The sequence below is a fragment of the Pyrgilauda ruficollis genome, unplaced genomic scaffold, assembly GCF_017590135.1.
Source record: "Pyrgilauda ruficollis isolate IOZ18807 unplaced genomic scaffold, ASM1759013v1 scaffold84, whole genome shotgun sequence".
Classification (NCBI taxonomy): domain Eukaryota; kingdom Metazoa; phylum Chordata; class Aves; order Passeriformes; family Passeridae; genus Pyrgilauda; species Pyrgilauda ruficollis.
In genome coordinates, this window is record NW_024530377.1 from 1,550,228 (window position 1) to 1,567,146 (window position 16,919).

At 42.7% G+C, this 16,919-nt stretch overlaps 1 protein-coding gene across 2 annotated transcripts in view; it reads right to left on the reverse strand.

The window, feature by feature from the left end:
• Nucleotides 1-2,090: 2,090 nt before the first annotated feature.
• The window catches only part of DSCAM (DS cell adhesion molecule), a 367,344-nt gene continuing 352,515 nt past the window's right edge, over nucleotides 2,091-16,919 (reverse strand). The window contains exon 31 of one of the 2 annotated variants that reach the window (XM_041487754.1): nucleotides 2,091-2,434. In XM_041487754.1, coding sequence (XP_041343688.1) covers nucleotides 2,091-2,434 — 344 coding nt within the window. The remainder of the gene's footprint in view (nucleotides 2,435-16,919) is intronic. The other variant, XM_041487755.1, reaches the window with a different exon arrangement.

Consider the following 16,919-nt stretch of genomic DNA (forward strand, 5'->3'; position numbering starts at 1 on the left):
TCAAACCAAAGCAAATGAATAGCTTGATCTTTTTTTCATGGAATTGTTAAGCTTGGAAAAGACCTCCAAGATCATTGAGCCCAACCTTTGACCGAACACCCCCATAACTAAAGCATCGTGCTAACAGATAGTTACTTCTTTCTGTTTGGAAATACTTCATGGGTAATTCTTACAATTAGTTTTAATTTCTGGTTTGGAGGCAAAAGGTTGGCTTTTTTTTTTTCTTTTTTTTTTGCTTGGGTTTTTTTGAGGGCGTTGGTTTGGTTTGTTTATTTTTTGGTGTACTTTAAAAATTTTTTTAATGTTTTATAACCATATTGGTCAGACATGCAGACTAGATGGGGAATGATCCCTTAAGTGACATCTCAGCAATCTGCAGGTCTAGAAGAAGTACATACCTTGAGGATGTCTTCCTCTGGCCTCTTCTGTTCAGCTCTGCAGACCTTTAGCCCCTGGGCTTGGCAGAGCTAGGGGTGCAAGCTCAACCTGATTCATTTCAAGACACTTAAAGTGCTTGGCTCACTTAGTGCCCTTTCAACAGCACAATCCCATTAAAAACAGTGACAAAACAACCAGGCATTGCTGCACTTTTCTCTTTTAGAACAATCTGAGTTGAGCACGGTGCAGAAATGTTGGTGGTAGCAATGCCCACAGCCACGGAAATCGCGGGGAGCTCCCACCCTGCCCGAGCACTCCGAGCTCTGCTGCTGCCAGGGCACGGCTGGCACCTCCAGCCAGTGCTGAACAGCGTTTTGGCACCAATTTGGGATGCTCTGCTCCGTGGTGCCTTGGCCAGGGCACACACAAGTGGCCAGGACACGCACAAGGAGGCACTTAGCGAGGCTGTTGTGTTAAAAACACCGACTGTGGTACTCAATCATTTATGCTCTGCATAAAACAAGCAATATCACTTCTCATGGAACCAGAGGATGCAACAAAGTAATGCGAGCTGACAGCTCCCACGTAACAAGCTTTTTTTTCCTCTAGAGAAAGACCTGGAATAACTTTTTTCCTCCCATTTTTCCTATTATGGGAAAAGTTGTCGGTTTTTTTCCACCCCAGTCCTTACGTAAGCAAAGAATTTCCATAAGAGCTGCTCCCAAATGGAATAAAGATCCATTTCTAAGGAGGAAGTAAAGTAACGTCAATGCATTTCTTCTGATCCAAAAAATATTGAAGCTCAACCAAAACCTCCTGGTATGAGAGGGACCAAATGCTGAGTCCTGGGTGGGTTTGGTTCAGAGCACTCAGGGCTTGCACCCTTCACCCTCTTTGCCCCATGGCAGAAAAAAAGTGAATCCCAATTTTTTTTCCAAAAATGTGACCCCTGAGTTCCTTTTCCTTTTTCCCAAGGCAACGGAAGACATTACTCAGAGGATGGCACTGACATGATTATCACCCTTTGGGAAAACCACAGCAAAAGGTGATGGAAGCAGACATCACAAATAAAGGCAGAAGACCCTTTTATTTCGCATAGACAAAATGCAAAGAGTGTCTCATTAAATTAATATTAAAAAAAAAAACCCAAATCAATCTCCTCACTCCACTGACATCACTCATCCTAATTAACAACAAAAAAAGAACAATCAAGGACCCATTTTCTAATTAAAAAAAAAAAAGTGCAAACATGACAAAAGACTTTTTGTTTTTCCAAATCAATGTTCCTGTTGAATTCACAAAGAGGGTGATTTTCTTTTTTTTTTTTTTTTTGTGATTTTTTTTCCCTTTTAAATCTTGTCTGATGGAACTTCCAGTTAAAATGTTTTTAAGTCTCCATGCACTTCGTAGAAAATCAGTAAAAACACAAACGCTTGTGAAGATCAGAAAACTGGACTCTTTTACCCAAAAATTCAGATGTCCAGTCAGATGAAGCTCACACTCAGACAGAAAAAAAGCAAGAGAGTCTTTGCACTGTCTGTCGTTCATATTATTATTTTTTTTTTGTCAAATATTTTGGCAATCTTCTTCTTTAATTATAAATATTGGAATTCAATAAAAAAAAGGTAGCTTTCATTGGACTTTTTGTTTGTTTGTTTGTTTTGTTTTTCAGTGTAAATATTTACAGCCACTGTCCAGCCATGCTCTTTTCGTTATACCAGGGTGTAAGATTTTGCGTAGGGATTGTTTCCTTTCAAGTGGCCCCGGGAGTCCAGCAGGGATTCTTGGGAGCTGCTCATTTTTGCTTGAGCCTGTCCTAGCTCAGCTCCTTCTCGCTGAGGTAACGTTGCCACGGCACCAGGTTGCCATGACTGGACATCTCTCGTGGAGGATGTCTCCATGGGGATCGGCTCCAGCACGGTGGGACGCTTCAAGGTTCGGCTTTTCTGTGGCTCCAAGCAGGCTTGCCCCAAACCCAGGTCTCTGCTCGTGCCCTGCACGCCACGGTTCAATAAAAAGTCCATCCTAAGGTAGGGTGGCAAATGCATGAGATCACCTGGGGAGGCAAAAGGGAGAAGTGAGATTTTATTTCGGGTCGTGCGTTGCGCGGCGCTCGCCCGGCGGGAGCGGCTCGAGCTGGTGTGGCCGCCAAAGGGGAGGATCTGTGATCAGAATTCATCACTGACAGATTATTTGTCAGCCATTTACTGTGCTATGATCTTACAGAATTGTGCAACAAAGTCCCTTTGGGAGGATCCACAAGAATTTGCTCTTATTATTTGCTTCACAATGGAATGAGAAGTGCAATGTTCTTCACGTGCACTCACAGCATGAAGGAGATAAAATGAAAAGACAGGAGCTTTTTCTCAAAATCTGAAAAGAAAAGGTCGTGGTTTTCCTTTGTCAAAAACTTGGAAAATGTGGAGGGTCAGCAAATTTCCAATTTTTATTTTCCATTTTAAATGGAAACCTTCACAATTCCAATTAATGAGCCCCAATCTTGAATAGAATGACTAAACTATTTTGAGTGCATGCAGGAGTGTTAAGGCTGTAATCTTCAAGAGATTTCTTACTAAAACAGAAGCATTCTTGTCCTCATATAACAAAATTTAACTGTCAACCACCATCACTGTGTTTAATTCACTAATAATTTTTTACCACTGTGACCACCAAGATGCTGCTGTTTTTGTGGTAACAAAATGCACTGGGACTGGCACCTGAGCTCTTGCATCAACTTTCTGCTTTGTATTGTCAAGAAAACCTCTTATTCATTATTTCCCCTGACTCCTGAGCCTGTTAGGCATTCATGATGATCCTTCAAGGAAATGAGAGGCAATCAGGCACATAATGACATTCCCTTCTAAAAATATTTGATGGTGTAACCTCACCTATGTATGGAAAAAAAAGCACAGTTACAGGAGCATTCAGAACAGTATTTTCCTTTCTTTACGGATCTCTGCAGGTATGGAGCTGCTTTTTTAATGGTTGATATCAAACCCAGAGCCTCATCTACAGATGGGATGTATCCTGAATGTTTAAATCAGGAGACTCTTGGCACCACACCACCTGTGTAGCTCTCCATGAGCTATTTACAGCAGGAGAAATTAAGGCTGACCTGTGCCAGTGGCATAAACAACAGACCAGGAAAGCAGTTCTTCATAATAAAACAATGTATAACAATTTTGTTCTTTCTAGCCCAGCTAAAAGCTGTCCAATGACCTAAAATAAAACAGGTCCTCTGCTTTCCCACGTAAGTCAAGGCACTGCAAGTCTTAGCTAAAAGACCAACAGCATCTGCTCTATCTGTAATTCCAGGTCACAGACAGAGAATTGCTGAGGAGTTGCATTTGGCCAGATCCATGTTTATTCCTATAGAAATCCCTCAGGCACAGTCTAACACCATATGTCTTTTTCTGGATGCATCTCCAGCAGAGGCTCTCAGCACGTGGTGTTTTACCCCCGTGGAGTAAGATGGGAGAATCTCAAGATGAGCCTGACACACACCATGGAGTTGGAGGGAGAGGGGGAGGATTGTCATGATAATCACTCTGATTGCCTCTTGAGGAATGGCTGGTGTTAACTTTAATTGGTTTTACTCCTTGGTTTGCCTGATTCTCCTACAGCACCTTTCATGCCAAGCACAATTCTGCACGGCAGACCTGTTTCAGCTGAGACAGCAACGTTGCTGCTGCTGCTGCTGTTGGGGTGAACAGCAGGACATGGACACAGGAGCAGGGAAGCACCAACTCACTGCAATTCTCCCCAGGCATTGAGCCAAGCTTCCCGTGGGCACATCCGTGCTGTCCAACACCTGCCCTGTCCCCTTGGCACCCAGGCCCCCTGGTCACATCACTTCTTCTGCTTCTGCATCCCCTTGTAGTGCAAGTCCTTCCAAAATGCAGTTGTGGGGCACCAAAGAGCATTCCCTGTGAGGGGAGGAGACAGCCAGGATGGGAAGTTCTTGTGTCTCTTGCTCCCTGTGGCTGTGCCTTGTGCAGCACTGTGATATCCTGGAGAATTATGTTCTGTTCCTACCCCACTCGTCCCCAGTGGCATAGAGAGTGTAGGAGTGAGTGTGATGCTCCCCATATCTCTCTGCCCTCTGTCCAATGGATGTTTTGAGGAGCTTGGTTTGGCTGTCTCAGCTGTGGGGGTTTCACTGTCAGGGCCAGCAAAATGCACCTTGGAGATGGCAACAGCAGGTGTGAGAGCTTTGGGACTAATTCTAATGCCAAAGTGATGACTTCCCTCTTGCCAGGAGTGTTTGGAGACTGCTGGGGTCAGAATGGGGGGTTTTTCTCCCACTCCCATGCTCCACTGGGGTCCCTCAGCCACAGCAGAAGAAGAAAAATTTTCTGTGTTGAAGCCGAAAAATTTTCTATGTTGAAGCCAGTCCTGGAGCATCTCTGCTCTGGAGACAGGAGAGGAGAGCTGGGGTTGTTCACCTTGAGAAGACAAGGATCCAGGGAGACCTCAGAACCCCTTCCAGTGCCTAAAGGGGCTCCAAGACAGCTGAAGAGGCACTTGAGACAAGGGCATGGGGTGATAGGATAAGGAATAATGGCTTTAAATGAAAAGAGAGTAGGGTTAGACAGGATAATGGGAATTAGGAATTCTTCCCTGGCAGGGTGGGCAGGCCCTGGCACAGGGTGCCCAGAGCAGCTGGGGCTGCCCTTGGATCCCTGGCAGTGCCCAAGGCCAGGTTGGACACTGGGGCTGGAGCAGCCTGGCACAGTGGAAGGTGTCCCTGCCATGGCAGCAGGGCTGGAACTGGATGAGCTTTGCCATCCCTTCCAACCCAAACCACTCCGCGTTTCCATTTCCCACAACAATCGGCCTTTTCCCAAAGGTGTCTGTCACCCAACACTGCCTGCGGGGGGCTGCCACTGCCTTGTTAACACCAGCCAGGACATTTTACACCTGCTCCCTCTTTCTACTGCATTTTCTGCTTTTTTTTTGGTTGACTTTCCAGGAAGGAGCTGGTGTGGAGCAGCAGCTGGAGCGTGGCTCACTGACAGCTCCCTTGGGTACCTCACGGAGCTGCTCCTGTGCCTTGGCACATTTGCTGCTTCTTGAGAGCCACGGGTATCAGTGGACTACAAAAAAGATGAGCATTGAACCTTACAGAGATGGAGGCTGGTTTTCAAGCTGCTGTCTAGACATTTCTCAAGTGTATTTAGGAGCTTGGAGCTATGTAAAAAAGAGCTTTTTTTCCCCCCCTCCTTAAATCTACATAAGAAAGCATAGTCAATAATCTGTGTAAACAATATGCAGTCATTTTACTGCAATTTTCTAAATGTCTGGGGGCAAAGTTTCAGCAGGATTTCAGTAATGAGAAACCACAGAGTGTAACTCGTTCTCCAAAGCTGGGTACTCAAAGCACAATCTCTGACATGGCTTATGCAGAGCCCTCATTATTTGATGTGATGTACACATTTTCCCATCATAAAAAGCGTCAGTGCTCCTTCTCATCTGCAAGGAGCATCTCTCCCTGCAACTGCTTGTAAAACACATTATTAAAATCTCTGGCAAAGAAAAATTTTGAGAATGGAACTTTTTTCTTCTGTGCTAGTGTTGAAATGGTCTCACAGGATGAAAAAAAGAAAAAAAGTCTTTGATTTAGAAGAACTAATGGGTTTCTGACTTGAAAACACAATCTTTGAAATGTAACCACAGGGGTTCACCTTTGCCATTCCTACATCAATTCTGAAGGTATTTTTGAGCAGGAAAAAAAGCTTCTTGCTGTATCTCTGGAGCTGCTTGGGAAGACTTTGGTTCTTATCCTCTGGACACAACAGTGGAGGCATTTTTTTGGTTTCTTGCTGTTCAGCTGAATTATGTTTTTTTGGGCAAAACATTATGAAGTTTCAGGATGGTTCATTGCCTTTGATGCTCTAATTACCTCTTTTCAGCTATGTTTGTGCCTTATTAGTAATGAAAGCAAACCTTTCAAGTGCATGAGCACTGTAAATGAGCATGTTTAATAATTCATGCGTTTTGGCTTAATTAGTACAAAAGACATTCTAAAACTACAGTTTTCTGATGCATTTTTAAAAATAGGGTTTGGACTGGATGATCTTCAGAGGTCCCTTCCCACCCTGACCTTTCAGTGATTCTGCAATTTTTAAGAAAGAAGAATTTGCTGTATAAGAACCTTGAGTTTGTACAGAAATAATAAGCACCCAGGCAAATCTGAATGCTGCAATTTAAGCCAGAGCTACCTCAGTCTTTTTTTTTTTTTTTTCTTAATGGCCAGCCCTCTAATGAATTATTTAGCATAGTACATTTAAGAAAATGTTAGTCCAAATAAATATTTGTAAACAAATGCTAAAAATCACTTACTGTGATATTTATAATAAGCAACACATTCTACCAAAAAAAGGAGTATTTTCTGAGTTAATGCAACACTGAATAAAAATGATTTATCCTTATTTCAGTACAACTAAGCTGATATAAAACACTCAGCAAAAAAATCAACAGACATTTTTAGCCATATTCCAGAGGTCAGCTTCTGGTGTGGGAAGGGTTGGGATGAATTTGACAGGCTACATGCAGGGAAAAACATCACTGCTGAATTTTTCTTGGGTTTTATTCAAGACAGCTGTCTCGTCTGCAGAACTAAACCAAGCTGAGAAGCACTCCTTTCTCCCAAAAGATTTACCTCATTCCTCTTTCAAATGCCACAGAGCTTGCATGGTGTTTTTCTTTTTGCTTTCATCTACTCCAGAAAAAAAAAAGAATTCTAAGGATTTGTGCTATTTTCAATACAAGGATCATCACAGACTGCAAAGAAAGATGCTCTTACCAAGTTTTTACATGAGAGGTCTATGCATTTTGTCATGAATCAGAGCCTCTACTAAAGCAAAAGCAATTTGTCTTCACAACACTCCAACAGAGATACCATCAGTGAGGGTGACAGCCTGAGGGTTTTCAAGTTTTGGTTGCCAAGTAGAGGAAATTCTGTGCTATTTGAGAGATTATCTCAGGAAGTTTGGAGAAGCAGGGCTGGTGACTATGACAGGGTGTTTTATTTAACAAAGGAAAGGACGAGACTGCTTGAACAGGGCATTCACACATCCTGCTTCAAGAGGGGAGTGGGCAGGAAAAAAAGCTCTCAGAGATTTCTCTGGGATGATTCCCTGGGATCAGAAACCATGGAAGAAATCAACCATGGAAGCCAGGGTTGAGTCCCTACAGCCCTGTTAACTCAGGGAAGGTGCTGATGTAATTATGTTGATTTAGCAGCAAATTATGACCCTGTGCAGTGCTGGGGGTGTACAAGGGCAGATGGAGTCCCACTCTGCTGGGCATCTCTTGGCTTTGCTGACTTTGGAAGGTGAAGCACTGGTGGGATGCTGTGTTTTCCTTTGAAAGGAAGCAAAGGAGACAGAGCTGCTGACGTAGTTCCAAGCTCAGTTTTATGCTGATTAAAAAATTACAGTTGGTTTTTCCAGCTCACTAGCACAGTAAATAAATCAGTGAAGCCTTTGCTGCTGCTCACAGGCTGTTTTTCAGGACAAAGACTGCATATAAGGGAAAACTTGCATTAGAAACAAGGAAAAAGTGAAGAGTTTGCAAGGACAAGGTGAGAGGTTTGCTGAAAAAAAAACGAGTGTAAGTGATGCTCAGAGGCCTTTGTCACATCCAGAACTGACACACCATTAAAAACTTAGCAGGCAAAGCTTTCTTGGACAGCAGCAGCTTGGTCTGAAGCCAGGCTGATAGCAGCAGTAACATTTCTCACAATTGCTGCTGTCAGTGTTGGAAAGCTGCTGGTGCTCCCTCCCTGTCCATCTCGTGTCCGCACTGCGCCGAAACCATCCCCTCACCTTCAGGGCTCTGCAGCACCAGGGATAAACACACTTAATGAGCAATAAAGCCAATTATTTGCTTAGCTTGGCCCTGTGTCCTGCTTGGCAAAGAAGGGAGGGTGAAGAGGATCTGTCCTGCACCTCCTTGCTCGGCCGATACTTGTCCCAGGATCTGCTCAGTGCAGAGCTGGCTTCACAATTTTTTGGATAATTTTTATTTTCTTGCAGTAAAATACCAAAAATAGAGTAAAAATTTATGAAGAGTGCTTTGAGTGCCAGGACTCCACTCTGTAGGGCCAGTGTTGATCAGTAATGGAAATGGAGATGGAATTTCCATGTGCAAATTTCTGACTGGCCATGTCAGTGAGAATCTCAGCTCACTCTGTCGACAGGAGCACACCATTATCAGCACACACAGGCTCCTGCTGAGGCCACTTTTTCAAGACAAAAACTGGATTTAATAATCCTCTGAGGTGATCCAGAATAAATGGCAGAAGGTCTGAGAACAGCCAAGCAGCAGAGGGAGAAAGGAAGGAAGGAGGAGACGGCACAGCTTCCTCATTAGTGAAAAAGCTGCTGTGAGAGCAGGCACGTGCCCTTCCCTTCTCCAGAGCAGCTTCAACCTCTGCTCAGGTGACCAGGAAAAAATTATTAAAGTGCTCAGCAGTTGGGGGGGTATTTTTAAACTGACTGAACTGACTCATTTCAGCTGCCAACCTGCCCTTCCTGGCTCTCTGACCCACGGCATCACATCCTCTCGTGCTTCTCTCTGTGCTTCAGCAGGCAGAAAAACACCCCACCCTTATGCTGTTTATATTTTTCACCTAAATAGGTGAAAAATGCTAGAGAAATAGCCAGGTTTCCCATTTCTAGCTGGAGAAATCAGAATTCCCTGTCACCCCTGCAGGGCTGTACTTTGTAACTTTCTACACAAAAACTGCACCCTCAAGGATGGTTTGGAGATCCCTAACACCTAGTTAAGTGTTTCACATTGCAGTCTGCTACAACTGGCACTTTCATAAAAATACTCAAAATACCAGCTGTGATTCACAGAGCAAAATAAAAACAACAGTTGCTGTTGACTACAATCGTTGGAGTTATCTCTTAAGGAACACCAGGCTATCAGGAAATCTGTAGTTCAGGAGCCAAATTTGCTACTGCTATAAATCCCTGGCTCTATTGATTTCAGCAAGACTTTAAATTGATTTCTACTTACTGGAGATTAGGTTTAAGTGACTGAAAATGAGGATTCCAACTAATGTGGATTTTTTTCCTCTTTTTTAAAAGGTGATTCATTTTGTTATTTAGATTTAAGCCTTCTGATTCCAAGAAAAAGCCTTTGATCAAGATGTCTTAAAGCAAAAGCATGACTGCTGTAGTTGAACTGAGATCATCCATCTGAACTCCACTGACATAACAGACTGTGCAGCTGCCTGAGAGGATGGCAGGAGCCTTGATTATCACATTGTTACCTCTTCCTGGAAGATCTAATGGAACAGGAATCGAAGCACGTTTTTGGTTTGCATTTCTCTAAGCAGAACTTGGGTCTCTAACACAGTGCTGCACTTTCAAAAGACCTGCCAGATGCTTTGTCCTTTTCAGAAGTAACTTTAAGGAGAACTGATGTATTTTTAAGGGTTTCTCTGACACTGAGCTGAGTAAGGAAGGGAAAAATTGATTAACTCCAGGGGTCAGATAGATTTAGACCCTATGGATAAGCCATGTGGATGTCCAGCCTCACAGGGCTGCTGCACCTGCTCAACTGATCCCTTCCTGCGTGGATTTAATGAGGTGTCTAAGTTATAAAAACATGTAAAAGGGGCCTCACTGTGTAAATCAATACCCACCCCAGGACTAAAGTCAGCAAATCTGTCAATAAATAATGAAATGGTGACAGAAAAGGTGAGGCCAGGAGCGCTCCCTTCCCGTCTGCGCCTTGTCACGCAAGCGGCTTCATGCATTTTTAAGGATGTTCTGAGACAGCACTCTCCTGCCCAGTGGCTGGGAAAACTTGGAAAACTGTGCTGAAAACCTCAGTGAGGTGCCTCTGGTTAGCAAGGCTGGACTTTTGAATCTCATTTGCTGGTCCTGGGTGCAGTGAACAGGAGCTGCTCAATTATACATCACTTCAGCTGGAGGTTGAATCGATGGTGGCTCCATGGAAACGTTTATTCCTGAGATGTGCTGGGAGCCTGGATTCAGCACAGAGCCTGGAGAGGTGAGGAGTTTTCAGGGTTCACTGGAATCAGCAGGAGCTGCTCTGTTGACCCCTCCAAGTGTGAGAAATGGATTTGTAAAGGACTCTCAAAAGCTGACTGAAAGCTCACAGAGTCTTGTACATCTCAGAGTTTGTATGCAGACTCTGAGAGAAGGTGTGCTGACTTAGGAATGCCATGGAATAGAGATGACGTGGCTGAGAGAGAGACTGAACTAGAAACAAGTTTCAAAAGATGGCCTTGCAAAAAAACCCAGATATTTTGGAGAATTAGAACTGTGAAAGATGCACTGTAGCAAGACCACGTGGGGTAAAATAAGAGGTGACCTATTATTTATAAGGTCCTAGTAACAGGACCTGAAAGCAGGGCTGGATCTGTTCTTGTCTGGATGGAAACCCCTGCTGCTGGTTACTTTGGGCTGGCTGACAGCAAAAATCACACACACTGTGTCCCAACAGTGTGAAGATGAAATAATTTGGCATTTTCAAAGTAATAGGTGGTGTTAGAAGTATTAGCAGCATTGTGTGGCAAAAGCTAATAGGCTGAAATACATTTACAGGGTATTGTAACCAGGTGGCTTCTGATAGAATGGCATTGAGTTTTACATCTCTTGTGTCTCACCCTTCTACAAGACTGATATAAATAATGGAATAAAATCTTTTAAAATGCCTGTCAGCTGCCCTGAGTCTGTAGAGCTGGGGTTTTCCAACACCAGGCTCTGAGCCATTCCTGTGAATTCAGGGATAATCCTGACCATGCCACGACAACAGGAGAGCAAAAACACTGCTCACAGAGCTGGGCAGGACAGGCTACAGCAGGGAAACCAACATCAGCACTGCCCTGCTCTCTGCTGAGTCAGGGGGGAATTTCTCAGGAATTTCTGTAACTCAGTCTCCCCAGGTCCATTAGTCTGAACCCCCTGAGTGGTGCTGACGAGGTGCACCCTTGCATTTTTGTTAATTAATCCCCTGGGAGCAGGGGTTCTCACAGCTCTCACATTTAAATTCGGGATGCTGAATATTTCCACACTGAAATCCATCTGCAGAGCTGTGCTTCAAAGGCCAGCACATAAAGCTCTTCCATGGATGGCACAGACCATCCATGATTAGGACTGCTAAAAACTAAAGTTTTTTTCTCTAGTGGTATGATTTCCTGCTTTAATTTCCAAGAAGAGTACAAGCATGAACTTTCTTGCAGGTAAGATTTGGTTTCCTTTTTCAGGTGCCAGCTCTCCTGTAGAGCTGAGATTACACTCAGGTCCTCTTGGCATGGGGGAATAACAGAGCCTGGCTTAATTAAATCAGGAATGGCTGTAAATGTGTGCAAGGACCTTAAAGCAGGGCTGGATCTCTTCTTGTCTGGATGGAAATCCCAGCCTTGAGCTGTCTGACAGCAAAAATCACACACGCTGTGTCCCAGCACTGTGAAGGTGAAATTATTTGGCATTTTCAAAATTAAAAATCTAGTTTTTGTAGAAGTGAGGTTCAACTTAGGGGCACTTAGCAGAAGTGTTCTAAAATATCTGTTGTGTTAATTGAAGTGGACACAGCATCTTTGGTTTGATTTGGAACTTTCACTGGTAGTTTCAACAATTTAATATTGAAGTTATGAATATAAGAACACGGAAGTAGATGAAAATTTACTGATAAATGTAATCTTTGCTTAGGGCATAAAACTCTTCAGTAACTTCAGCTCAATCAAGTGTGTCTAAAGCTACAGACAACATGGGTAGTCTAATAGCTGCAGCTTATAAATATATATATATAAGCAAAATAATCCACTTTAGAAAACAAAAATAAAATTAAAATTTAAAAATCCGCTCACTTTTAATAAGATCTTTTTTTGCTAATCAAAAGATAGAAAATGGGCATTCTTAGAGGGAGGGAGGGAGGGGTTTTCCTTAATGTGCAAATTTTAGTCTGGAAGAAATGGGAAAAAAAGCCCCAAGAGTATCCTGAACCAGCAGTTTGAGATGCTTGTTTTTTTCCAAAGTCAGTGTTATTTTGAAATCAAAATAAAGAATAAATTAGGAAGCAACAGGAGAAGGTAATTTTTCTGCTTCACACTCCTCACAGTGTCTTTGAGGAATTGGTACCACTTGTTTCTCTCCTCTAATTAAAAAATCTCTTCCTAACATCACTATCACTGATTCAGAGGTGACAATTGTAAAAATAATTTACATTGCTTTAATCACAGACTCACAGAAGGGTTTGAGTTGGATGTTAAAGATCATTTAGTTTCAAATCCTTCCACGATCCCAGGCTGCTCCAAGCCCAGTGCAGCCTGGCTCTGAACACATCCAGGGATGAGGCAGCCACAGCTTCTCTGGAAAACCTGGTCCAGTGCCACCAACTACTTGAATTTATGCTGCAGACATCTCCCATAGTACCTAAAATGGAACTTCCACATCACAAGTGCACAGAAACCTTGTAACTGAACAGCTGCCCTATTTAAACTCAAGATTCACACGGATATTGTTTTCCTTTCTGATCCCAGAATATTTCAGCTTCTGATCTGAACCTGTTTAAGTTCATTTTTATTGTACTGGCACGGTTAAAAAACTTGCAGTGTGAGCCTTCCTGTCTGCAAATCCACCAGAATAAAAAACAAAGGCAATGACATCAAGCATGTAGTCACATCAAATTAAATGCAGAATTAAATGGTTTTCATCCCTGCAGAACATTCAGCTTTTCTCAGCTGAGGGAGAAAAAGCTCTTGATACTCCACAGAAATAAACCCTGAGACAAGATAAAGGCAATTTCCTCTCATCACTGATGTGCCATTTCTAGGATAAGCAGCAAATGGCACAGTCTGTCTTTTTGTGACGTGCTCCTGCTTTTCCAACAGCGCACAGAAAATAAAGAGAAGGTGTTCCATGCACAGAAGGATTTAATATGGAAACATTAGAGATGCTCATCTAGGGGAGTAATTTCAGGATACACCACATAAATATATATATATATATAAAAATTAACAGTCATGCTAAGAGTATTTACTACTGTTAAAAATGTAGGCAAGAAGGTTTTATCCCCCACTCTATGCCTGTCCTTCTGTTTTTCCACCTGCTTATTTTGATTTGTCTCCTTATGTACTTCTCTCAAAACTGAATTTTGGTCTCCCACTGTAGAGTCAGGATGGGGATTTGTTTGTTCTGTATACACATCATACACAGTGTGTGTATATATATTCATATTTTTTCATATATATTCTATTTCAAATATTTAATATGTATAGATTTCATATATATTCTGTATTTCAAACCAGGCAGTGCAAATATAAAACCAGAACAGAAAACAACCCTTATCTCAGCCTTTGTGTACTTTGCTGTGGGATTTCTGAACAACAACAACAACAGAAAGATACATGGATTCCTCTGCATCTTCAAGAAATTCAGTTCTGGATCTGAAAACAATGGAATTAATGGAATTATTCCCCATTTTCAGTCAGGATAACATAACAGGCATGGGGAAAGGAGGCTAAAGGTGAGCTGCCAAGAGTCCCAGCCTTTGCTGAATCCCCCGTGGCCGAATTTGTGTCGGATTCACCCGTGGCCAGTGGAGCTCTGTTTGCAGTTTTCCAACAAAAATCCAGCCCCTAAACAGACTCCAACCCCTGTGTCACAGGGAAACAGCTCCTTCACCCCTGAACTCACAGGGCACTGCTAAAGAGTTCACATCTCGGGGCTGACACTGGAAAAATACTGTGCCTTCTACTGCTGCCTGATTCTTATTTTTCTCGTTATGCTAAGCAGCTTATTTTTAGCTGCAGCGACTGAATTCTGGAAAAGAAGATTTGTTTCTTGACTTGGGTGTTTAAAACAACATTTAGGCACTGCAGGTGATATCTAGACTGCATTTAAGGGACCCTTGTAAATCTTTTAATAAATGACTTGCATTCTTTAGCTCAAGGCTTGTCTACATGTTAAGGCTTTGCTGTTCAGTCATCAGGATTAGTCAAAACAGCGAGAAATTTCCAAATTGGGTCAAAAATGCTAATGAAGGCATTTGAAATACGGAGAGAACCTGATCATTCAGCAAAGCTGGAGAGGTAAATCAGTATTTTTTTCCTAGTTAATATGCAGTATGTTTAAGAGCTAGACTAGGGCTGCTGGTCTGAGGTGCCCAGCTGTGAAAACCCAAAAAGTGTCCAAATCTGGATGGTGAGGGCTTGGTTGAGAGCAGGCCTTGGGCTGATGTTAAAAGGCAATGTCAGCTGGCCAAATCTCCTGTGGGACATGGGGGCTAAGGAGAAGGGCTGGAAAATGGAGAGGAAAGAAATGGTGTTCTTGCTCTCCAGGCAAGAACACAAGGACAGCAGGAGGAAAGTGCTTCCAGGGGAGCTCCTGCTTTGTGCAGGTGGAAGGACCCAGGAAAGCACTCAGGTTCCCTGTGGAGAGTGGGGTGTCCCTGAAATCTTCATGGCTGTGAAGTCAGTCCCTGGAAAATCTTTTTTTCAGAGTTTGCCTCTCCAAAAATCCATTTGTCCCCACTCACGAGCAGGCTTCTTTCCAAACTGGTTCCTTTCATCAGCTGAAAGTTTGTGGGGGAAGTTCTGGCATATAAAGTCTTGGGATGCTTTGAATGGATTTCCAAATCTACTAGAGATCCCGGAGAGACATTTCTTCTCTGGGATCATATTTGGGATGCTTTAGTCCTTCATGTGATCTCTCCCCACTTTTGAGGAGGTGGGATGGCCAAAAATGACCCTGAACTTGTTTTGTGACATCAGGTAGAGAATTTCCTGGTCCAAGTCAAACAAACCCTTAAGGGCAATGTCAAATATAATCAAAGGTTCTTTTTACTGCTGATTAGCAAAAGAGAAAAATATAATTGGGGGTCTGATTTTGCAGTATCCCTGTGGGAAAGGAAGTTTCTGCAAATTGAAAGAAATGAAAATTTTCTAGATATTTCCCATTCAAGCCCTCGTCTGATGTTATTCCTTCCAAGCATGAACTCCATTGCCAGGGGATACAAATAAGTGGTCTGTCCACAAAAGAACCCAGACATAAATAGTACTTGGGATGCAAAAATATCAAAATATTTCCCAGTTAATAGCAGTTCTTTTCTCCAGCACAATAATTTAGGAGTAAAGAGAAGAAAAAACCCAACAGGCTTCTTGGCTGAGGCTATTACTGAGATTTAATTTTATAATAATGGAAATCTATTTTTAATAAACTGCTCCAGCAATGTTTATTGCAGTGAAGAATAATTGTTATGATAACTCAGTTTGTGATTATTATTCTTAAAACAGAAAAAAAGGGAACATTATTATAAAACTCTTTGAACCTCTAAAATTATCTTCCATTTTTCTACATTACAGACTCTTTGATGGCACAGTGGGAGGTAGGAAGAGAGTGCATTTCTTTCCAATTTCTGTCCCTTTTTTGGAGGATGAGGGACTGGCTCATTTGTCAACCTCACAGGTAAACTTGGGTTTACAATTGTTGAAATTTATGAATATTTATATGAAAAATTGCCTCAGTTTTGCTCTGCTTAAATGATTCCTTGAGGATGTGATCTTACTAACCAAACTGGTAGTTAATGACAGCTGTGGGAAGGAGAACAATAATCCAAATCCCAAATTTCTGGGAGTTTTGATGCTGAGAAAGATGCAAGGAAAACAATGTGTTGCCACCATTTTTACAGCTTGAAGGATATTAACACTGCACAGGAGCTGAGAAGACTCACTTTTGTAAAGGATGGGATTTGTCCCATAGCTTTAAAATCCTGCTGTGCTGGTTTTACTGCTTTAATTTTCTCTTTTAAGGTGCCTCCTGGGACACATGACTATCCTGATGGCTTCCTGAAAAATGTCACCATCTACAGGCGGTCACATCCAAGGTCTGGGCAGATGAGGTCTGGCAGCTCTGTGCATCCACAGCTCCTCCTGTGCAGGTCTGCACCCACCCCTGCACTTTTGGGAAGCTGTGCAGAGGCTGTTGTTGGGCAGCAATTCCAGTTTGCTTGGCACTTTGTAAGGTGATACTATAAAAGGGAAACTAGTGGTGGTGTTGTTAATGAGGAGGCATGAACTACAAATAATCACAGAATTTCAGAATGGTTTGGGTTGGAAGGGATGGCAAAGCCCATCCAGTGCCACCCCTGCCATGGCAGGGACACCTTCCACTGTGCCAGGCTGCTCCAGCCCCAGTGTCCAGCCTGGCCTTGGGCACTGCCAGGGATCCAGGGGCAGCCCCAGCTTCTCTGGACAATCTGTTCTCATCTTTTTTTTTTTCCAAAAAATCTGCTTAGGATGTTGTAAAGATCAGAACACAAGGATGTGTGGGACATGCTTTCAAAACACCAAATGTTGGAATTAATTAAAAAATATCTTAGACTGCTTAAAAAATGTTTTCCATATACTTGAAAGTTTTGGCCTGGTGTGAGGACAATGATGCAGAAAACATCTACAGCTGCTTGTACCATCAGCTGAAGTGTCCTCCTGTCTAGGAGAGCTGGTTGATATTCAAGGATCACCTTCTCCAAGCTCAGTGAGCAGAAACTCAGGCAAAAAT